The sequence below is a fragment of the Xyrauchen texanus genome, chromosome 34 (assembly GCF_025860055.1).
Source record: "Xyrauchen texanus isolate HMW12.3.18 chromosome 34, RBS_HiC_50CHRs, whole genome shotgun sequence".
NCBI lineage: Eukaryota > Metazoa > Chordata > Actinopteri > Cypriniformes > Catostomidae > Xyrauchen > Xyrauchen texanus.
The window spans coordinates 34,577,493-34,602,714 of record NC_068309.1 but is presented as its reverse complement, the minus strand read 5'-3'; the positions used below and the strand labels follow the sequence as shown (position 1 = coordinate 34,602,714).

General features: G+C 37.2%; 2 protein-coding genes across 2 annotated transcripts in view; both read right to left on the bottom strand.

The window, feature by feature from the left end:
* Positions 1–4,167: 4,167 nt before the first annotated feature.
* Positions 4,168–12,944, bottom strand: LOC127627863 (E3 ubiquitin-protein ligase RNF14-like). Its single transcript, XM_052104457.1, has 8 exons — positions 12,893–12,944; positions 11,687–11,847; positions 11,468–11,598; positions 10,879–11,382; positions 6,695–6,923; positions 6,442–6,614; positions 5,585–5,715; positions 4,168–5,427 (listed from the first exon to the last, which is right to left on the bottom strand). Exons 2-8 carry the CDS (start codon positions 11,835–11,837, stop codon positions 5,367–5,369), a joined length of 1,380 nt encoding a protein of 459 aa, XP_051960417.1. The 5' UTR covers positions 11,838–11,847; positions 12,893–12,944; the 3' UTR covers positions 4,168–5,366.
* Positions 12,945–14,973: 2,029 nt separating this feature from the next.
* Positions 14,974–25,222, bottom strand: part of LOC127627522 (heat shock 70 kDa protein 4-like) — a 29,731-nt gene continuing 19,482 nt past the window's right edge. The window contains exons 12-19 of the mRNA XM_052103939.1: positions 23,690–23,871; positions 20,462–20,548; positions 19,498–19,656; positions 18,013–18,138; positions 17,826–17,933; positions 17,606–17,725; positions 17,364–17,525; positions 14,974–16,475 (exon numbers count right to left, since the gene is read on the bottom strand). Of these exons, the coding sequence (XP_051959899.1) occupies positions 16,287–16,475; positions 17,364–17,525; positions 17,606–17,725; positions 17,826–17,933; positions 18,013–18,138; positions 19,498–19,656; positions 20,462–20,548; positions 23,690–23,871 (1,133 nt within the window). The 3' untranslated portion in view covers positions 14,974–16,286. The remainder of the gene's footprint in view (positions 16,476–17,363; positions 17,526–17,605; positions 17,726–17,825; positions 17,934–18,012; positions 18,139–19,497; positions 19,657–20,461; positions 20,549–23,689; positions 23,872–25,222) is intronic.

Here is a 25,222-nt window from a genome sequence, read left to right as displayed (position 1 = left end):
TATTGTGTCTTTTTTAAGCTTGAAGGCTGCAGTATTAATAATTAAAGTTCATGACCATTTTCACCACATCTTTAATAATTTTATGTGTTTAATAGAATTTTGTGGTGGAAAACATGCTGATGGAAATTATATTTTAAACAAAATGGTCTACCCATTTGTTTTGCAATGGCTAATTTCATATTTACTAAATTTTTCTTTGTTTTCTTTATCACATAATCTTAAATATGCTCTTCACAACAATTTTGTCAACTTGGTTTAAATTTTAATAAAACTTTATTAGTGGCAACATTTTTGGTTACTGACACCACAAAATATTTTTTTACACAATATTTAATTGGGTTGTGTTTATTTTACTTTTTTCTTCATAGACATCAAAGGGGGCTTGAGCACCTGCCCCTTTTCTTCCTCGAGAGAAAGTCTGGGGTGCTTTTTTATTTTGTTTTAATAAATGAATATATATATATATTATATATAACATTCCTGTTTGCACACTGCTTCCCTGACAAACAAATATATGTATTGAATTAAACAAACCTAAATATCAGGTCGGGAGATGAGACTTTGTTGAGTTCCGATGCCCTCTTTTAGGGTGCACCAGAAAACTCAGAGGGTCGTCACATACTCACTCTGGAAAGACCCGAGAGGTTTCTGACACTAAAACCAACAAATTAGCCTCCTCCAATCCTCAATCTCCTCGGAGGGGACAGGATCAGCTACAGGATTTTCAACAAGGGCGAATGAAAGATAGTCCTTCTGGATTCTGAGCTTTAACAATGACTTATGGACCTGCATTCTCTTACCCAGATATTCTACAGGTGCAATGGTATACACGGAGCCCCCCTTCCTGGGTGCCCTGACAACCTGATACACCACTGGGCTCCACAGGTCCCTGATCTTAGCATGACCTCTCATGCCATAATCGCGGAGATAGACCAACTGGCCCTCCCCCAGTGGCGCATCATGTAGGTGCAGATCATACTGAGCTTTTCGACGATCATCAGCTACCCTTAAACGCTCCAGAGCTCCTTCAAATGCTATCTGCAACCTGGTCTGGTGCTCTACAACCCAATCATGCACATTACCTGCTGTGGTCTCCTGAGTTCTACCAAGCAAGAAATCAAGCGGAAGACGTGACTCCTGGCCAAACATCAAGAAATAAGGTGACTCACCGGTAGCTTGATGGATAGTGGTGTTATAACTGAACAGACAAGAAACCCAATCCCTCTTACTGGATGGAGGCAGGGTGTGCAGCAAGTTATGCAGGGTTCAATTGAATGTTCACACTGCCCGTTAGTAGCCGAATGATGAGTAGTACGAGACTTTTGAATATTATACAAGTCGCAAAGTTGCTGAATCAGTGTGGATTCAATGTTGCAGCCCTGGTCAGAATGTATAAGACCAGTAACCCCAAACTTATAGAACCACTCAACCTCTAGTACTTGTGCCACCATCTCGGCCCGTTGGTCCCATGTGGGATCAGCTAGGGTATAATTGGTGAAGACATCAGTCATCACCAAGACGTGCTCCAACCCTGAACTAGAGGGCTCAAGGACAGTAAAATCAGTGGCCAAGATTTCATTAGGCCTTGAGGCCAACAGATGTCCCTTGAAACTAGAAGCCACTGGTCGGGCATCTATTGCAATTTATCCAATTGTTAACCTTTTTTGCTTTACCAATACAAAAATAAAAATGAAACGAGACCACCTCGATGACATATGCGGTCGACAAATGCGACCTCTGGGGGACACACAGCTGCCTGACTGATTAATCATCAGGAAGGGGAGGTGGAGTTACCACTTACCCTGCCACATAGCTAATTAGTCAAAAGCCGAAAGCCAAATATAGTTAACTTGTGCCTTGCTAACATGCGTGACTCATGAGCTACTAGCTAATATAATAAGTTAGCTAAAGTTTCGCAAAGGCAATATATCATGGCCATACAGGCTAATGTACTGTACTTAATGGAGACACTACAGGTGAATATGATAAAAGGTGTCTAATAACGTCATCACAATCCCCACATTGATATGCAAATTAGGCGTTAACTAATTAAAATGTGAAAATTTGCATGTGCCATTTTTTTCCACTTGAGCCCCTGCCCCCCAAAATGTCTGTGCACATCCCTGCTTTGTGTAGATTATTATTTTAAAACATAATATTATTTTTTATGAATGTTTTTCATATTTGAAGGTTCAAAGTCTGGGTCTGAAACCAGGGTGAAACAGTCAAATGTATACATAAAAGGCATTTGAAAAGTACCAAAAATAAATGATGAAGGTAAAAGTCAGTTTTAATGTGACCTTCAAATAGAAATTAAAAAAACAGTGCCCGTAGTTGAAAAAAAAAACTCACTTGCCTAAAAACTAATGTTAGCAACCGTGCTATCTACAGCCAAACTTATTTATGTAACTAGTCAGATTAATTTCCATGTGTTATTTAACACCTAGACACCTAATTCTGTCAGAAATTGCTTTTACACCAGACATACTGATTATTTTGTTACATTTTTAATATATATTTGATTAAATGAATGATCAGCCAAGAAGAGATTAGCTTCTGAAGCGCTTACCTGCACTGACTCACCTGTGTGTCAAAGGTAACAGCAGGTGCAGCCCGCAACAGCACATACAGGGGGAGGAGCTTTATTCTGCTGTTTGACTCAAATAAGTAAACAGGTGGGGACTAAACAAACACTCGGTGTAGACTGCGAGACACCATCATTTACTCACAGAGTAACACCACAGAGCACTGAACAACGTAGACATAAGATATAAATATAACTTTTTAAACAATTTAAAGTGAATACACTTAATTAGCACAATCAATCCTTAATGGGATTCCATCACTTTTGTGGGGATGCTTTATTTTTTATCGGCTGTCATGTGATTTAGTTCTTTTCATCTAAAGTTTTGTATATATTTTATCTTTTATCGATTTTGGCTGTAGGTTATTGTAAATTAACAAATGAAAGATTTTTTTGAGGTTGTGAGGTTGAGTGCAATTGTAACAAGTTCTGAAATACAAATTGCATTAATTAATTTAAAGATTGACTATTTCACTAATTCATTTAGTCATTAAGTATCTAGTTGAATGTAATAATTCCCAGTGGTTTATTGAACTAATAGTTCATCAGCATCAATGGGAAATAAATAATAAATAAATAAAAACGATTGTTTGCTGCTTGTCAATTTACTTAGTGAACTAAACAACTAAATTTTGGAATATTTTGTCACCATTTGATTTCATTGTGTTCTATCGATTTAAATTTGTAAAATGGAAGTTTACTTAATTCAACTGAGTTGAATACTTTCTGTGGTGTTAATGTAGCATTAATGAACGTAATGAGCGTATGGGACTCAAAAAGGAAAATAAATGTTTAAATCAAGTGTTATTTTATGTTTTTATGTTTTGGGGGTTACCATTATGGTGAAGAGTGGAGCTTGAGTTAACTATGAGGACAGGTAGACATCACATGATATTGATTGCTCACTTTGGAGAACAAATGCTTAGCTAACCATACCACAGTTACTAAACTACACTCTGTAGGTCTTCCAACCAGCATGCATTTAGAATGCTAACATTCACTTTCACTACAGTAGTTAGTACACTAAAAATAAGAGATTTATTTGAGTTACTATGACACATCTAATTGTTTTGGATTTACTCAATTCAACTAGGTTCTTTCTACTCTAATTGTTTTTGTTGAGATTCCATAGTAAGTTAAAGAAAACTCATTTCAAACACATGGAACCACTGTCCATGATTGAATTAAGTTCAGCCAAAGAGCACATTTTGTCAAGTCAAGTCAATTTTATTTGTATAGCGCATTTCACAACACACATCGTTTCAAAGCAGCTTTACAGAATATCAGCATTAACAGACGATAAAACTGTAATGTCTATAAAGTTGATTAATCATCATTGTGTAATTTAGATAAAATACGATTTTTAATAGTGTTTAAAAATAATTAAATGATAATTGTATTAATAACCCCAGTGAGCAAGCTGTAGGTGACTGTGGCTAGGAACACAAAACTCCATAAGATGATGATTAATGGAGAAAAATAACCTTGGGAGAAACCAGACTCACTGTGGGGGCCAGTTCCCCCCACAGTGAGTCTGGTTATGAATGTAATGTAAATATTAATAATGTAGGTAAAATCATGGTTTAAAATTATTAAACTAAGTGTTAAGGGTCAGTGTTTAAACATTGATTTTGTTTGAACTGTAAGATTAATAACCAAAGTCTTTTAAGTCCATCTTGATTAATTGCAGAAGTTCACATAGATGCAATTGTCCTTGTTAATTGGCTGATGAAGGCAATTCTGTGTCTCTAAAATGCACAGTGCTGTGGTATAGTGCAGAAACTGGACACTTTTTTTAGTCCTAGTAGTGTGGCGATTTGACTGTATATACTGTAATTCTCCCAACCCATCCCACCTTTATTCCTTAAGCCTTCTTAAGAAGTAAAAACAGGAAACGTTGAATTCTGTATGAAGACCAGGTTTTAATTCTGTACATTGCCACAGTTTTGCACAAAATTGGGAAAACCACCCATTGTGTTTTTCAGCAGCACAACAGAAATAATGAAACATGCCACTGAAAGCAAAAGCGTACTTGTTTGAGTATGAAGGTGTAACTAAAACCAATGTAATTTTCACACATGGATTTAAGAACTGCAAAAATGAAAATGGTGATTAGAAATGGTGACCAGTAATAGCATCTCAAATATATATTGTCCTTTATACAAATATACATTTTAACCTAAAATCTTAATGTTCAGGCCCATTTTGACAACAAATTAAAGACAGTAAGTTTGTTACATTTCCTTTATTTTTTAGTCAGTCCAGGTTTCAAACGTCCAACATTTTTTAACATGTACTTAATATCACAAACTATTGGTAAGTGTAATTAAGAAATCATGAAATCATCAAAAACCAAAACTTCGATTTATAGAAACTCAAAATAAGAGATACATTCCATAATTCTCCAGTGCGCACACATTTCATTGCATGATTGTAAAAATCATTATGAAATGAAAGTGTAGCCAAAAGTATTTCATAAACGCAAGAAAAAGCTAAATGTGGAAAATTCCACATAAAACCTACCACTTCTACAAACAACTACATTTCTAGGTTGACCTTGTTGCTTAGCCATAGTCTTCAAAACCTTTTTAAAGGATTTTATCTTATGCACAATGGAAACGTAAATGAAATACATTTTAAAAACTTGCTAATAAAAGCAAATAAATAAATATGGTAAGGAAGAGGTTCTGGTCATTTGATTCTTGTGTTGTCCGGTCGTGTGCATGGAGAAACAAAGTGCTCTGGATAAAGTAGCTTCCTTTAAGCTGTTCATTCGGGCGGATCAGTCATCTTCATCGCCCCACAAGCCTTCCTCCTCTTCCATTTCCACTCCCACAAATAATCTAGAGGGAAAATAATACCAATCATAATCAGAAGAAAAAAAATTTTTTCCCTCAGATGAAAATCATCAGTAACTCAAAAACATTGTGGTATCCCTAATGATATCTAGAGAATGTAACACTGACACACATTATGAGGGTTGTATTTGAGCTCACTTACTGGTTAAAGCACAGTGAGCCAGGGCTGTTGAAGTGGCTATAGGGGTTCACTCTACTGAGAGTTCCCAAGCAGATCCAACAGAAATACTTCTGACAGGAGGAACAGGTCATCTTGTTACATCCATGAACCTTCTACAGAATTGAGAAAAAAAATAAAAATAATCTAGGTTTACACCAAGTTGTGAATTTATGTGAAAACCATAATATCGTAAAAACATTGTCAGAATAAAGCTGTGTTTCCATTCCATGTGTTCAAAAGAACAAAATTGTCACTTCCGGACAAATTGTAGCCACTGTGACTATTTTATTAATAAAATACTCACAGTTTAGAGCACATAGGCAAAACACTGTAAAGATCTTTGTCTCATGTTTGGGAGCGACAGCACGTCACACAGTTCTGGGAGCACTATGTGTGTGCGTTACTTCATCCTTATTACTTTTCAGTGCGGATCTAAAATATATTTTTCAAAAGTGTCAATAAACCTCGGATTTTCTAGACACCGTTATTTCAGGATGACCGGAGCAACATTTCAGAGGCCAGTGATGAACGAGTTAATCTTGGTGTTTCCATCAGCAGTTTTTTGTGATATCCCAAAATGTGCAATAAAACCTTTATGGAAACATAGCTATTGTGAACAATAAAGTTTAAAAGGTAACTGTAAACAGACAACTGTTACATGGTTAATGGTGAAAATGTGATTTTTACATACTGAACGATGATGGTGAAAAGGCGATCATTACAATGTAAACAATGATTGTTACATAGTGAACAATGACATTTCAAAGGCGATTGTTACATAGTGAACGGTGGTGGTGAAAAGATGTTTGTTACATAGTGAACAATGAAGAAAGTAAGACCTGTATATTAGTGCCACAGCAAGGGCACTTTTTACAGTTGTTCGTCAGCCAGTCTGTGCTAAAGGACTCCTCCACTGCTTTCTGAATGACTCGTTTCCCAAAACGCTTTTCAAGAAACTTCTTTTCCTCTTCACTTGCAGAAAGGTACTCATCCCGCAAACCACGAAGCTCATCTGTTAAAGAAAAGAAGTCCTACTGAACTGTGCAGTGTCAGCTCATTGTTCAAGTTTTTTACAAGAATGCACAATCTTACCTGCAGAAACCATGCAGTGGGACAGGCCATGGTAGCTTCGCTTGCAGAGGGTGCAGAATGCATAACGACAAGAGGGGCAGATGCCCATTGTGGAGTCAGGCTCCACCATCACAGCCATGCAGCAACTCATGCGAGGACAGTAAACCACATCTGCCATTAGGTCTAGACTTGATTGCAGGAGGAGGCGGTCATAGCGTGCAAACTCGTCTTCTCCCACCAGAAGTTTCACCTATTATTGAAGCAAACTGGTGTCAGACCTAAAACTGCTGTTCAAGCCTTGACACGAGTCATAACTCATTAACCCCTTCAATCGCACTAGGGGTTTTAATTATTGTGATAATATGCCTTAACACTGGAACTTGTCTAGTGAAATAGTGGGCTATCAAACAGCCTTATAAATAATACCTTAACCATTTAAGGCACAAGAGTATTTTAAAATTGAAGTTGCAAAAATAGTTTGCATCCCCTCAAAATTCTTTTTGGGTTTCCTCTAGGCATGTACCAATATAGAATTTCTGGGTCGATACAGAAAACCGATAATTCACAACTCAGTGCAGCTGAAACCGATAACAAGGGATGTCCCGATACAGATACTGGTATTGAATCGGGTCCGACACATGCTCATGTACTTGTACTTGTGCTTGTAAAAATGCTCCTGTACCAAAAACTGATATCATCTGATGAACGAATGTCATTACGTAAACATTCAGCGCACAAATTTCAGTCATGTTATGTTCTAGTGTGATTTTTAAACTGCAGGTTTCGATTTAATGAGATAAATATATAGTTTACATGTGCTGCACGCATCAGAGTCAGAATCTTATAGAATACAGAATACACGGAAAACACCATCATGAGCATCACACGCTCGGTTTGTAGCAGGAGACAGTGAGAGCAGAGTGCCAATTAAATTTGTAGCACATGGTACATACAGACTACATATTTATTTAATTAAATAACAGCCTTTTGTGGTCTAATAATGACATTGAGTCATGTAGTGATCTGTGTGAAGCCGCAACACACGCTATATCTCCATGGTAACATGCTCAACAAGCCACGTGATAAGAAGAAGATTGATGGTTTCAGACATGGAGGCAACTGGGATTCCTCATCTGTCACCTGGATTGAGGCAAGTCACTAAGCCACAACGAATTGGGCATTCCAAATTGGGGATAAAAAACAAAAACACTTCCTAGACTAATTTAATTTGTGTGGGCTGTTCGCTGTTTGCGAGCCACTGAGACAGTTGAAAACACAGTGGCTATGCTTGGACTATGTTAATCCAGACTAGAAGTACATTTATTTAATGAAATTCCAGAATTTTGAGGGGTTTTATAAATCACACTGTGCCATATAGCAATTTCGATTGTATTTTTATGTACACAGCCCTACATATAACATATTTATTTTATCACATGCCCTGCTTAATTATTCATGCAATACTACTTATTGTATTATTGATTGTAAATTATCCAAAAGTAAATTCAATTTTAACTAAATCTTTGTGTCAGTTTATACATTCAGAATGGCTTAGTGGCAACATCCATTGACATCTTTTTTTTTCTTTAGCACGGATTCCCTTATTGTTGAATGCTCCAGCGCATAGTAATATTTTATGTCTCGTCTTCCATCCAGCTGTCATTGAAATAGCACTCCAGCAAGTGGATGGAAGCAGGAGATGCAAGTATAATTTCTTTGGCGCCAATCTACCAAAGCGGAGACATGCAGAACTTTAGTGAGCACGCGACATCAAAACAAGATGCGGAGCGGCACACATGTGTTCCAGCGCTTTTGAGACACCACAAACACGACTGTATAATATCCATTTCCAAATAATTTAAGATCTTCTATAACTGTCAACAAAATAAGGATAAATCAATCATTTCAAGGAACGTTTTCAAAATTCAAGCATATTTCAAACCTTGAAAATCTAAATGGGAAAATCAAGCATTTTCACAACTTTCAAGACTCAGTATGAACCTGCAGACCAAAGTATCGGTCATTGTACTCCTCAAAAAAAAAATTTGCGAGACATTCTTCCCAATAACTGTTAATTTGACATTTTAACCATTTAAACTGGAGCTGTTAGCTAAATAATTAAAAACTACTCACCAGAAACAAAATAGGTTTCGCTTAAAACTTGGAATATGGACTTCACACTCTGACCAACACTTAACTGAAGCTATTTAAGGTTTGACAGATGTAATGTGAACCAGATATGTGACTGTATAAATAAATGACATTACACTTGCATGAATTACATTGTATCTGGTTTCATATTTATGGTAATCCTTGTATCTTGCCCATTACATATATTGGATGTAATGCATTCCTAGCAATTGTCTGCATTCCATCACAATACGTTTTTGCATTCTCTCGCTATCGATTGTGTTCTTTTGCAACAGTTTTATCAATCCCTTAAGAAGATTTTCCATGTTTTTACTTCATTTAATATATTTTAAACATGATAATCTACTTTAGGGGGGGCCTGGGTAGCTCAGCAAGTAAAGACGATGACTACCAAACCTGGAGTCGCAAATTCGAATCCAGAGCGTGCTGAGTGACTCCAATCAGGCTTCCTAAGCAACCAATTGGCACGGTTGCTAGGGTGGGTAGAGTCCTGTTGGGTTAACCTCCTCGTGGTCGCTATAATGTGGTTCTAGCTCTCGGTGGGGCACGTGGCTTGTTGTGCATGGATGCCCCAGAGAATTGCGTGAGCCTCCACACACGCTAGGTCTCCGTGGTAACACGCTCAACAAGCCACGTGATAAGATGTCCGGATTGCCGTCGCAGAGGTGGAGGCAACTGAGATTTGTCCTCCACCACCCAGATTGAGGTGTCACTATGCCACTACGAGGACCTAGGCGGATTAGGAATTGGGCATTCCAAATTGGGGAAGAAATCGGAGAAAAAACTTTGTGTTTTTATGTTAACACAAAAATGTTATGATGCCAACTTAAATAAAATGATTTAGAATACACAATGCAGCATCAAGGCGTGGTCAAATTTACCTTTGCACAGCGAAATTCTGTGGGTGAAATACTGTGATCTTAATGATTATCCTCGCAATGGACTTCCAGTGGCGAAGGATTTCCCCTCATGGATTTCATGTGGAGTTCAAGTTTGGTGAACTTTGATAGGCGAATTCGCCACTTTGACCAATAGGAAGTTGCTTGGTTTGGCAGTGACCTCTATGTGGGTGGTGCTTTGTACACTGAATATTCACAATGGACTAAGATATTATTTTAGTGGGGAGTTTCTTTTTACCTTCAGTCTCCCAGAGTTTATAGTCTAGCATTAAAAATAGGCTGCTTGGCAATACGTTTTTTGCTTGTTTCACACACGCTCAATATCCGTCCATGACTTCTTCACCAACGGAATTTTGCCATGAAAAATGTAAATGTGACCACACCTTTAGAGGTCTTTTTAGATTATGGCAAGTCTAGCTTTGTTAATGGAAAGTGTGTGAATGGGGGGAATGTCTGAAATCATGGTGGAAAAAGTAATGGTCATTTCCCACTCATTTAGAGTTTTTATCAGGCTGTGGACAACATTTGAATAGTTTAAAAGTGGTTCGAATGAACACAACCCACCATTGTTGCCAACTTAGCGACTTTGTCGCTATTTTTAGCGACTTTTCAGACCCCTTTTGCGACATTTTTTCAAAAAAGCGACTAGCGACAAATCTAGTGACTTTTTGGACAAACCTTAGCAACTTTCCAAATTCAATATATCGCCAGTACTGCAAGCGTGAGGTCTTACTTCCCCGCTGCGTCTGCTCTGTTCAGTGAGCGGCTGAGAGGAGCAGCACATTCCGTTGACTGCACGCCAGCGGACATAGACATGAATGAGCTGCGCATGTGCACGCTGTGTTAGCAGGAACCAATCAGTGATCACATATCAGCTGCCTTCTCCTTTGTTTTAATTCAAAACATTTAATTTGACCGTTTTTCGGCTATATACTTACATAAAAACAGTATGAGCACGGTTTAGGGGAGATAACCGTTATTATAAACTGAAGTAGGCTACAGTACCGACAAATTAGGCAGAATGCAAATACGACGCGATGACGTCATCTGGCGACATTTAGCTACTTTTCGAGCAGGCTTTAGCTACTTTCCATTGAAAATAGTTGGCAACACTGCAACCCACACCAATGAATTACAAATACACAAAATAATTACCTGTGTTGGAGTGGCTATGGAAGTACACTTTGGCTCAGGGCAGTTAAGGCACTGGACATTGCCGTCTCTGATCTGGATCTCAAAGTATTCCTTCATGCAGGTCTTGCAGTAGACATGCTGACACTCTTTAAAGAGCAAACAGTTTGAGCCCAGCTTCTCAGAGAAGCAGATCCCACAACAGAAGACCTTCCCATCAAACACCTTCTGTTTCTGAACTTCATCAAAATCTAGCAGCTGCTTTAAGATGTCTGTACGAGGGCTGACTTCTTGAACAGCTCTTGGGTCTAACTCTTGAAGCTTACTCTTTTCTTCACCAGCATCTGCTGCTTGCTTCTGGACAGATTCACACTGCAGCTTGTCACCAATGCTTTGGATCTCCAGTGGAGACTGGATGCCCAAGAATTCCAGAGTCTCTTCCTTTAGGAACTGGATCCAGGTAAAAAGAACCACACTGCCCTGGTTCTCCTCCCAAAGCTCGTCCAGTCTCTTGCAAAGAGCAGCGATCTGATGAGTGAGAGTGGAAGAATGAATTGGGACATTGCATTTTAACATTGAAAACACAAATCAGACATGAATAAACAGGACATACCTGGACTCTTGTGAGCCATTTGGAGCTTAGAGTAAAGACTGGAGGTGATGATGATGGATAATCAGCAAGGAGTTCAAAACTCAGAACCAAGGGGGGTAGAAATGATATACAACACTCTGTGGATTTCTGCCCTGTAAAATATATGCACACACCATATGCTCATAAATACTATGGAGAAACTGCTAGTACTTTGTTTGAATACCACTAATGTAATCTCACCCTTGACTATCAGTTTGAAGTTTGGAGGAAGTTCAAGGCACAGATGGATCTCACCCTCCTGTCCTGATTCTGCCCTGCGAAACTCTTCTTCATCATATATGCTCGCTAGAGCCAGCAGTTCATCTTCTTGGGCTTCCTGGTCGTCCGACATTTGAACATTCCTGAAATCAATAAAGAATCAGAAGTGTTGTTAAATTTTAACCAAATTGGCTAGTTATATTAGTTCAAACTTTTTTCGTGCTTTTAGTAAGTGGGGATTTATTTGGAAATGTTCAACTCATCCCATGAAGCATTGTGAATGCTGTCAGTTAATAATAATAAACAAATGGTACAAGATGGTACAATATAAAACTATTGACTTTGTCATTCATTACAAATATAAATATGAGATTTTAAGTTTACTGTAAAATATGAATGTAGATACAAATAGTGGAGAGACCAATTTCTCTGATTGGTGGATCTCTCTTCAGGATAATGGGTAGTGTAGTTTTTAATTGGAAATTCAGCCAAATTATGACCCCAAAAGATATAATGTCACTCAATCGCTGTACACCTGATGCAAGACAACATAATCAATGTACATATCACGGTACATGAGCCAGTATAAAACGGTCAACAGAGTAAAAACAAGTCTGAAATGTAATATTTATTAACTATCAACAAGTTGAATGTTGAAGGAAAAGTTAACCTATAAATTATTCTTCTCACTCTCATGTCATGTCGTTACAAACCTGTTTTTGGAGTTTCTTTTAGAAATGATACAGGGGAAATAAACACATTCGGGTTTAGAACGGCACTAGGGTAAGCAAATAATGACAGACTTTCCATTTCTGAGTGAATTATTCCCGTGTTGAGGTTGTTGAACTTACTAAATTGATGGACGTAAGCCCTACAATAATAGTAAAATGAGAGCTTAGACCTCTATAGCAGGAATTTCTGCGGGGAAATCAACACAACCAGCCTCACACCAAAGCTTCTTCTACAAATGGCTGGTCTAATAAACTAAAACAACACGTTCCCCAACACACTTAACCAATGTTAGCTACCGTGCTACCCTCTGTCAAACTCACTGGGGTCTAGTTATTTTACGAAACTTATGTATAACGACACGTAGCCTACGGCTTTAATGCCGGACTGACTAATTATTCTGTTCAGTTATTTAATTATTTTATATTATATGAATGTGACAGCTTATAAAACACTTACCTTGCTCTGTGCCAAAGATGTACGGCACACAGCAGCAGGAGTCGCCGCACTGCAGGCCACACAGGGGGAGGAGCTTCAGTCTGGCGTTTGACAGTCACATGCGGAACCAAATCTGAACCAATCACTGAATTTAGCTCATGAATATTAATATTTCCATGCTTGCGTTGCTATGTTATTTCAAGGAACATCCAGTTACGTAACTGTTAATATTCATGAGCAAACGCACACGTGTTTAGTCAACAAGCGTGTTACGAGAGTACGTCACCATTTGCGTACACCATACAAATTAACCGGGAGAGCCGTTAATTGACATCAATCTGTCGCAAAATTGTCAGCGTCTTCTCTTATAAAACATAAATTTTATCGTAGTAAACTCCACACATAGTTAATTCCAAAATGATTTTTGGTGTAAAACATGTTAAAGATTAGCGGACAAGCGGTCAGATGATTAAGTGATGAGCTGTTTCCTCACTAAACCAGTTTATTCAGCACACTGAAACATATCCGCCTCTGATCTCCTCGCAGATGATAGAATTTCTAGCCGCGTGTAATGCATTGTGTCGCTCAGTCGACTCATTGATAGAATGGCTCTGGTAGAAGTGTTCAATTGTAGCCATTAAACCTGGAAGATAATTAGCAGTTTGGAGCCATACATTTTATAGGGAATTTCATAGTAGGTTTTTAGAACAGCAGTTTTCAATTAGTGAGTAAAATAATGTCTGTGGTTACCATTATTTGACTAAAAGACTTTCACGCGAATGTGAGTTTACAAACGTCGTTCTGTCAAGCTGTCCGAACTTCGGTACGTAATTAATATTAATGAGCAATTTCCTCTCCGTATGAAACAACGTTGGCTAGACCTTTAAAGGTCCAAAAAGCACATAAGCGCAGCATAAAAGTAACCCTCACAACTCCAGTGGTAAAAACCATATCTTGAGGAGCGATAAGATAAGTGTGTGTGAGAAACAGATCAGTGCTGTTGCCTCATGACCTATCCGTCAATGATTTAAAAGACAGCGTTTGTGTATGAAGGTACCTCTGGAAACTGGTTTCAGACAGGCTTCCTAGGCAACGCTACGTCACATCGTTGCTAGGATATCAGCATGCATTCAGTCCAACCGAACCACTAAAGGTCTAATAATTTAGAACAAAATCAAGAGAGTTTTGGCGATAACCCAGCATACATTAATTAACTACAATACTATTTTTTAGCTAGAAATGTAATCAAAAGTTGGGGAAAAACGTACATTTATACAAAAACTGGCTATCAACTGCCTCTTTGGCCACCATTTTTTTCTTTAGCTCAACCACTGTGGATCTGCACACACACAGGATTGTAAGAGTTCATATGCAGCGACTGATGCACCTATGCTACCTTCAAAAATCGATCAGATGAAGGTATCTCAGTAGAAAGGATGTGATTAGAACATTGGATTCAGACATGCCTTGATCACTGTCTACCCCGTATACAGCCTCTGGAGGCAGCATTTTCCTAGTTTTGAACACAGCCAATCGTTCAGTCCTTTTTTACTATAAACTCTCCTCCTTGCCCAGCAGGTGGCGATATGCATTAAAAATATGAATTGCAAAACAAAGCAAGCAAAAGTGGATAATTATAGTAAAAAAAAAAAAAATCATTAAATATTGATCAGTTTCTCACCCACACCTATTATATACGTTCTGAATATAACTACTGGAGTCTTTTGGGTCCTTCAAAGTTCTGGTCACTATTCATTGTATGGACCTAACAGAGCTGAAATATTCTTCTAAACAAATTTGTGTTCAGCAGAAGAAAGTCATACACATCTGGGATGGCATGAGGGTGCGTAAATGATAAGAGAATTTTCATATTTGGGTGAACTATCCCTTTAATACAGGTGATAGTAAATAAAGAGTTCACAGTATCATAGTGTGTGTTGAGACCTTATAAGCAGTGATATTCACTTACACTAATGTTATCAGGTGTGTGATCACTATCAAATAATACTGCCTTGATTCTGATTCAGTCTCTGTGGTTTTCATTCAAATTATGGTATCATTTAACAATTTCTTTAACAAGAAACATCAAATAAATATGCTTTACAATGTCACTCTTTATTCCAAGTCACGTAAGAATATTATCAGTTCAGTTCGCCGTTCACTTCAATCTCACATTCAGTCCTATGGACCCAGTAAAACATAAAGACAGTGGCCTTATTGTAAAGTTCTGGACCTACAGATGAATGCTTATACCTGCTTTATATTAATTTGTTTGAATCAGTGCATTATTTCATGCCATCGTGCATAAAATTGTAATAAACACATATCGGTAAAATTATAATCAGATCTTTTTTGCAAAACATGTCTACAGTTTGGACCATTTCACATTCATAAATTAAAATGGCTCAAATTGCAACTTTAAAATACCTCCAAATTATTTTATTTAAAAGACAGATACCAGTATGTACATCTTTTCGACCTTTAACCCCATAAAGAATTGTAAGACACCCTTATTTGTGCCTCTAACACATGGTCCAAGGAGCAGTGTTATAAACAACATTCAAATAAATTCATTTTGTATACCAAAGTTAATGGTTTATTATATAATTAACATCATTATTTGTGACTGGAATGGACACCAAATTAGTCACCACCATTCACACTGGTTGCAGAGTAGAAAAAGAAACAAAAACAAACTCCAGGGTTTTTACCTGAAAGTGACCCCACATAGGCCATAGCCACAAAACAATGCACCTTTTACAATGAAATACTGCATAACAGTAACTCAACTCTATTTCAACATACAGTGCAGTTTACTCCATCATTAGAATAGTTCCTTCTGCAATCATTGCGGTTTCTCTTTAAGTGCTTCTTTGCATAAATCTGGTGTTTGGAAAAACATTTTGGATTTTCAGATTGAAATAAAAACCATATGAAGTTAATTTAGAAGCATGAAAACTTCAAAACCAATAAACTTAGCAAAAAAAAATAGAACATAAGACGTATAATGGCTATAAAAAAAAAGTTTCTAGGTATGTAGTTCTCCCAGTTTATCCCTCTTTATAATTCCTTCAGCCTTCAAAGAAACCAGAACTGTAGATGTTTTAAAGCAATAAAGAACAGGTTTACATCCTGTACATTTTTTCCAACTTGATGAAAACAGACAAAAAGATAGAAAGAAAAAAAACCCACCTGTCTATGTATCTTTTATAGATAGCAAAAAACCAAACACGCCACCAACTGCAAGAGCATATTTGCTGGAGTAGGCAGGCAGTGTCAACAAATCAATCAGGTTGAGATGCTTTTTGTTTGAATGCTTCTGATTTTTTATCTGAATCCAAAACCGAAGCATTTAAGAGGCATGAGATAGGCTAGAAGCTGGGGTGGAGAGAGGAGATGAGCGGGCCATGCTAACTTAGTCAATGTCCATTTCGGGAAGCTTGGCCTCTGTGGTGACTTTGCCCTTTTCTGGGCAGCCCGGTTGGGCCTCTGAGCCCTCCTGTCCATTAACAGGGCCATTCTGTTCAGCTGCCTTCTCCTCTTTGGGAGGATCCACTTTGGGCTTAGGTTTGGAGACAATATGATTGCAAGCAGAATACAGCTCCTGTATGGGATAAACATGTAGACAAGGTGAACATACGGTAGGTATAATAAATAACATTACCATTTTAAAGATCCATTCAAATCAAAATTAAAGTCTGCTGCTTTTAGTCCTTATCTATGAGCTTTAAGGCCATTTCTATTTTAGTTTACTTCTAAACATTTCCAAAATTCAAATGGCTTAACAGACCCAGATGCAACTTACTGCATTTATTTTGTCCAATCAAATGCTTTCTAGAATGAGAACCCATCATACATCTAATCAGCGCATCTGGCTGTGTTCTAACTGGCGAAGATCATGACTTTGCAGGGCACTTTGAAGTGAGCACAATCCATACTGTAGGGTTTTTCCAAACATATTTTCCAATAAAAATCGCATAATGTTTTAAGATCTTTCGGTCCTCAAGGCAAATCAGTGGAAAAGCGGTCAGACTTCGGTAGATCACTTTCCCAGCTCTCTCCGACATAAGCATCAGATGTGTGTTGCTTTGGGCTGCGATGTAAACTAAAACCTATTGGCCATTTTAAAAAAGGCACCGACTGTTCAACGAGTTCTGCCACAACTTCATATTTCAGTAGGAAATACATGAACATTCTTGTAAAAAATCTTAGTTTGTGTTCAACAGAAGTCAGTCATACACATCTGTGTCAATTTTGAGGGAAACAGCCAAAGGTAAGAGCTAATTCATTTTTGTGGCTATTCGGGGCTTACAAAAGCACTGATCGGAGCAGACGTGAGACATTCTTTACAGAGACCACATTTCCCTCCATGACTTTTTAGAAAAACATTGGTGTTGTCCCTGAGAATGAGAGCTTTTATTTGATCTTGTGACTTGTTTATTTTAGAACTATATGAAAAACAAAATACATTACTATTAATTCAAGTTTGTACCCTTGTTTTGGCCTCAATCTCTTGGGCTTTCACCACTGGGTCCTGGCTGAGACTCTGTTTGCTCTGCAGGTTCATTTTGTTGTTCATCCAGGTCATGGCTTCATTCACTTGCTTCTCCACTTTCATGACCTCCAGCTCTTCCAAATGATCATACAGCTCATCCTAAGTTTAGAGATAACAGGAAGTTAATGCAAATTGTATTTAGATTTTAGCTGCTTTCAAATTAAATGACTGAATGTTACCTTGGCCTTATAAGCTTCTACGATTTTCATGTACTGCTGGATTTGCCTTCCGAGCTCCTCTAAAGCTTTTGGTCGCTCTTCAGCCTCAATATATCTGCTCTGAATAGGCTCGCCCAGTTTCTGTGAGCAAAGGGTTGTTTTGTTTAATCATTTGTTAATTTATACGTTTAAATGATAGCAGTATCAAATTTAAACAAATCGGTGCTGCATGCATATTTACCTTCAACTCTGCCAGTTTGTCAATGTACACTTGCTTTTGCTGGTCCTCTCCTTCTTCATATAACCAGATTTCTGTGTCCTCCAGTTTTAAGGAGAAGGAATCTCGGTCCTGAAAAACATGGTATATTCATTGAAACCCCTCACTTGTTATCTGTATGGATAAAAGCAACCGACTTTTGGACACTTACAGCCTCATTTACAAAGTCCTTCAGCACTCCATGCAGTCTGTCTCTCATTTCATAAACATACTCCTCCACAAAGTTCTTGGCATCATTCCTTTCTTTCTCCAGCTTATCCTGCATGAACATCTTCCCCTGTACATGAGAACACAAACACCTAATGTCAGGAACCAAATACAGAAAAGGCACCTGGGAGAGGAAACTAGAATGGCAGACAAGGCTGACTTGTGTTATTTAAGTTTAAAATAGTAGGTAATAAAATGCACTGATGCAATTATGTTGAAAAAGTCAGTATGTTTTCAAATACAACTGAGTGGACATGCAATTTCTAGAGCAAATCACCGGCTTTTAGGAACAAATGATTAACATACATTAGACTTTTACATTTTTAGAAGAAAATGTGAGTGATGGTTAAAGTATTAAATGTAAATAAATTATTTAAAAGCAATGTTCCAGGTTTAATACAATTTAAGCTCATTCGATAGCATTTGAGCCATAATATCACAAAAACGTTTCTTACCTAAAAATCTTGTTACAGTAAGGCACTTACAATGGAACAATTTACCCTGAACAAGTGCTTTGAAATTTGCAGACAACTCAGAAGTGTTCCATTTTGATAATTAATTATGCACAGCACATTTTATTGTAATCAGTAAAAACATCAAACTGATCAAACAGCCATGTGTCATATGTCACTGGAAAGCTCTCAAAAGAGAATACAACCAGCCTATATGTTTTACACATAGACAAATATATAGTGAGTAATAGCCTAGTTAAATGTGAACAGGTGTTGCTGATATGCCACTTTTTCACATATAAGCAGAAATGAACAGAACATCGCGGCATTACTACAGGAGGTGATTATCCATCAAACAAGCACGCACACACACACACACACACACACTATCTGGCATCTTGCAATTTGGCTGGAAACACGTTAGCTTTCCTGGATCAGATAATGATGTAGCATCATTGAACAATAAACAAATCAGATTGTATTCAGATTGCTCCAACTGGTGGTGATAGTCCTCCATATTTGGGCAGAGAGACATGTAATCACCAATTGCATATGGCCACCAGGAGATGGCACCAAATACATGAAACAGACTCAATGATGACTCAAATGACCCAGAATGAAACTCATTCTGTGAAATCTCATAACTAAAATCATGTCTGCATGCTACGCAAACCTTAAGTCATTGTTGTGTTTACATGTATAATTAGTTCTTATGTACAAAATAAACAAGGGAAGAGTTTAAATTATCTTTTGTGGTAATAAACATTATGCCACAAATGCTGTCGATTGAGCTTAACTTGTATTGAACCTGTAATATTCCTTTAACAGTATAGACCTAAAAGTAGCAATAACTTAACACCGCATAGACAAATATAAATCCACAAACAGGGACAAATCATTCTCTATTTCTTCTACCGTGTAACAATCAGTAGTCAATCACTACGGTGCAGTCATATTTCTTGATGGATGTACAGTACCTCATTCTCCACAAACAGATTAAGCATGTCATTGGCCAGCTGCCAGCGCAGGCTGTTCTTGATGGGCAACTCCACTGTCTTGGTCTTCACTTTGGCTTTCTTGGCTTGTGAAGTCTGGTCATTCTTCTTCTCTCCCTGTTTGTGTTCTTCTGTTGAAGTCTGAAATAGTTTGAAGTCACAGTGAATTATCCATTTTACTTTAAACAGCATTAAACAACGGGTATTGTAGAGAGTGCAGGGGTTTATGATCAGTGTAACTCGTTAGGCTACAAAGCTGGAATATGGCAATTTTGGATGGTACTGCACTACAAACTGGCATCATTTATTTAAAGATGCACTCTCCTTTCACTCTAACAAAAAGCAACATTGTAAAGCAGAATGTAAAGTTTGCTTTCACTTGTGGAATAAATTAATCATGGGTTACTGTGAAAAGCACATTTCTACAATGGCATAAGCAACTGAAAACGTGATAATGCATAATGCTGCATTAATACCACGAAGTGTCAGTATAATTCTAAAATGACTGCCATATTGGCCAGTGCAACAAACAAAATTACTAAGTGCATGTGGTGGTGGGGTGTGGTCAAGCGCCAGTTTGTAAATGGAGAGCAAGTTCGGGAGAAGACAGGATTATCACCTGTGGGAAATAATCTCTGACAGCTTTTTTGTGTTACAGTGAGAGCTGTAGGGAGATAAAGGAGCAGCCAGGGCCGCATTGGAGGAGAGAAAGGACCTAGAGTCCTGAGACGACACTGTCTCTTTCTAAGAGAACATTTACGTTGATTATTGAGCAACGGAGTGTTTGGTTTGAGTGTGTGTGCTGGAAAGCGACCTGTAATAAATGAAGCTAAAGACTGTAAGCTGGTTTCCGCTTCCTCATTTTCCCTTGAGACTGACCTGAGTCCTGTCACAGTGCACCTTTAAATACTATGTTTTGTGTCGGTGTGCAAGTGTATACACACACCTCCATGTCTTCAGTGTCTGATTTCTTGTCAGCATTTTCTTTCTGATCATCAGCTTGAGTCTTCTGTACTTCTTGATCCTCTTGCAGCTTGATATTTTGGGGACAAATATGATAAATGTTCATAAATCTTATTACTAACTTTGTGGTCAATGAAGTAACAAATACTTCACTAAAGGTTAAATCTTTGTCATGGTAATTAATTATGATAAATACAAACACAAAACAAATGTATGCAATAAATAAGTCAAAACTACGGTTTCAAATTGTAAGAAATTTTCTTAAATTGATAATATATAATATTAATGAATGATAATTGATTAATCAATAACAAAAACTGTAAATGGTAAAGCTATTAAAACTAGGGATGCACCAAAATTAAAATTCTGGTCCGAAACCGAAAATCCAGGATGCACTTGGCCGAAAACAAACCGAAAAACAAATGTACTTTTTTTTTTTTTTACGTGTAATTGTATTAATATTATACTGTTTTCATTAATTTAATAAATTTAATGAATCTGAATTGAAAAACTACAAACCAATAAAATAAATCACACTTTTATTGAAAGTAACACCAAAATTGGACAAAAAAATACATTAAAACTATATTAAATATTATTCTTCATTCAGTTCAGTAAAAATCTAATTTTACAGATTTTATTAACAATTATCCAAATAATGTAAAGTTTTAGAAAACTATTATATGCAAAACAACAGTCAAGTAATGAACTTAGCTAGCATCTTTCAAAAAGTTTAATATGCAACAGTAATTTTAATAAACAAAAAAGACAGAACACAGAATGGCAGAGGGCCTCTATTCCACTGATCTATATAGAACTATAATATATAATGATTGTGCAAAACAGCAGTAATTGAACTAAATCCAACCGCAACTGTAAACGACAGATGTATCCTCGAGTGAAGAACAAGTGTAATGTAACTGCTATACACATCATATTGGACCGCTTTCTATTTAAGTACAAGTAACAGGTTTCTCTTCAAGAACATGAGATGCTGCACTGAACAGTCTCTCACTCTCTGTGCTGGTGCTTGGGCAGATAAATACCTGTGCGCAATCCATGCAAGCAAAGGAAAGCGGTCTTTGTTTATGCGACCGTAGTCAAGGGGATTGTCGCTTCTGGTGTAGATCAGCTAGATACGTCTCAAGTTGTGGTGTAGCTGTGCTAGTTGTGGCACTGCTGTGGATCGGGGCGCTTTCCTGTAGAATCTCTTGCTGTACTCTGTTTATATATATATATATATATATATATATATATATATATATATCTTGAATGTTCTGCTGAACAAACACTGCAGATGGCAAATTTGATTTCCTTATCAGAAACCTTGAAGAATTTCCACACCGCTGACATGATCGCCTTTGTTTGTTAGTGCCGTGATAAGGGCTAGATCGATCCAGAATGAAATCTGAGCACTGAGGGGCGGGGCGAGGAGGTATATATTTTCAGCCTTTTTTCTCTTTCGGACAAAAAACAAAAGTGCCATTTTCGGACGAAAATTTTCGGCGGCCGAAATTTCGGTGCATCCCTAATTAAAACATAAAAAAAAAAAAAATACAAGATGCATATTTTTCTTAAAAAAAAAATTTTTTTATACAAAGTTTGATTTTTGACTGACCAAGCGTTCTAATGCAAACTTGAAAAACATTGAGAAAAATTCCTTATTTTAGGAGGAACCGTGAAAACATGAAACTGAAGTATGTGCATGTGGCCTACTGATTAAATATAATTTAAATAAATACACTTAAGAAATGCAAATATTGGTATTTTCCACTTAAAGGGATAGTTCATCCAAGATTTTAGAAGAATATCTCAGCTCTGTAGGTCATCACAGTGCAAATGAATGATGACCAGAAGTTTGAAGGTATAAAGAGTGAATGAAGGCATAAAAAAGTAATCCATAAGACTCTTAGGGCTTAAATACTGATCTGTTTCTCACCCACAACTATAATATCCTTTCTTAAGATATGGATTAAACCACATGAGTTCTATGGATTACTTTTACACTATCTTTATGTTCTTTTTGGGGCCTCAAAATTCTGGTCACCATTCACTTACATTAAAAGGACCAACAGATCTGAAATATTCTTCTAAAAATCTTTGTTTGTGTTCTGCAAAAGAAAGTCATACACATCTGGGAGTAAGTGATGCAAATTGTCCCTTTTGGGTAAATTAATGCTTCAATATATTTTCAGTTCATTACACTCAGGCTGTGTTTTAATTAATTTACATGAATTTACCTGTTAAAAAAAAGATACACATTTGAGTTAATTAAAAGTTCACGTAGATCGTGGGATATTTCACAACTTTTTATTTAGAAATGAAGTCAAATAATAACATGTGTGAATACAGTACACAATAACCTCTACACTAGTGTGAATAAACAGTGCTTGTTTTCATGTTCTACTTTACACACTACCACAATTTATGCAGTAAACGAAGTAAAAGGAAGTAAAGGATGCGGTTCTGCGTTTTTTTATTCTGTGTTTTGGACAGGACAAGAAAGCATGCTAGTGGCAGTACGCCCTACAGCAGCGAATGACAGTATAAAGAGTCTTTTCTGTATCTGCTGGCATGATTATGAAAACATTTGAGCTCAAATAAATTAATCAGCGATCGATAAGCTTAATCAAATTATTAACGACCAATAATCGATCATTGATAAATTCATTAACATCCCTAGTCAAATCAAACCCCTTTGTCTACCCACTTCTGTGTCTTTGTTGTGCAGAAATGGACAAATATCTGTAGTCTTTATTTTAAATACCATGCATAACATTTCTCCACTACCTGATATGAAAAAAGCTGTCCTGAGAAATCACAACAAATGTAAAAAAAAGTGTCAGGGGAAATTCTCTCTGGCTATCAATCACTTTGCTTGTATTGGTTTGTAGACACAGAGGATGGAGAGAGTGTGAGTGACTGAAGTTAGCAAATGGCTGAATTTGCATATAGCAATTTTTTGTGTTTTAAATATTTGATGACAAATCAGAAACCAGAAGTTGCTATCTACAATCTAAAACACACCAAATCTTATTCTTTTTTACTTTTTGAGTAAATATTATGTTAAATAAGTGAACTGAATTTTTGGCATTATATCGGCCTCTCTGCCATCCTGCTCTCACATCGGTCGATCACTAGTGTGGAGCATAAACCATGTTTAAAAAAAAAACAACCATTAGTCATTGTGTTATTGCAGAGATGTCTTTACCTCATCCTCCTTGGCAGTAGTCTCCGTCTCCATGGGCTCTTCTCCTTCAGCAGATTTCAGGACCTCAACCAGAGAGGCGCTGGACACGCTGAAGACCCCGTGCACATTCACACGGACCTTCACCTTCACCTTCGAGCTCTCACCTGATGGCTGAGGCACCACTTTCTGGATGTTGAACTGGCCTGAGGGCAGGCAAGAATTACTATGAATAACACAACATGAAACAGCATTCCCAAACCAACTTCCATTATGTGGTTGATTGTGGAGGATTAACCTCCTCCTGAAACACTGCCGGAACAGACATTTAAGGAAGCTTTTTGACTGGTATATGGAGCCTGATGGTCAAGTTCAGAATTAAGTATTTCTACTAGGGCTGCATGATAGATCAAATAACATTTATCACGATAAGCATATTGTCAGGTTTGCAATATGTACTATGATATGACTTCAATGCATTAATCTAATCAAAATAGTGATTAGTTGCAACCCTAAATCCTTCTGTTGTTCAGAAGGCCTACCTTTTTAGACTAAAGTGCAAAATGTATTACTGCACATAGAAAAAAGCAATATGAGGAAAGCTTATATGTGGGCGTAAGGGGATATATGGATTTAATTCAATAATTGGTTGCTTTATTCTTTTTTTAAAGAATAAACAAAATATAAGTAATGAAAAATAAGAGATTATTCATTTGCTTTTTATTTATTGGTGTTTTTTCTAGTACTGTGTATTTTCTGCTACAGTATAATTTCCTGTATGCCTAAAATACTTTGTAAACCCTATTTAGCACTTAACAAATAAAACATGATTATTAGTAGTAGTATTACACATATTGTAGGCCTACTGTTGCGCTACACTTAAGCAAATAAACGCATGAAACGTCAGCCCATCATAGCATTCAGTGCGTTTCTGCATTTGTGAGTGTGACAAAGCACAAACATAAATGTTAGTCAGCCTACCAATAAATCATGTAACACCATTTTGTTTCAGGAGTTGTTATGAAATGAGGACTTTCATTTACCATCCTATATACTGTATTTTCGCTTACATTTTGTGGGATGATTCTTGCGGAGATAGTGCTTCAGATTTGAAGTGTTTCCTGTCTGAGCAGACACTTTCTTGCGACTAACCTGACAAACTGGGTACCATAGACGATGCCTTGTGGGTCTTTAACATACCCAAAGTATTACCACACCACAAATCTCAACTGCTTTGATGGGAAAAATAAAGGTTCAGTCTCCAACATGTATGCGCGCTGCACCTGCGACACACGTGTCGCCTTAAAAATGGCAATTTAAGAAACTTTTGTCTTAATTGCACTGATTTGGATTTAAAAAAAGGACTTTATATTCATGCAATACCTTGAATGAGATGTCAACGTTATGAAGACTGTATGTTTTAAAACCAAGGTAAACAGTGAAACTGTACATCCCTAAGTGACACATGTGGCTCTTCTGTTAGTGAACTTTTTATTTAATAAAACATACATCTGCAAAGCTCACTTTTATCTTTCTTTAGAATAAGTATTGCCAAAA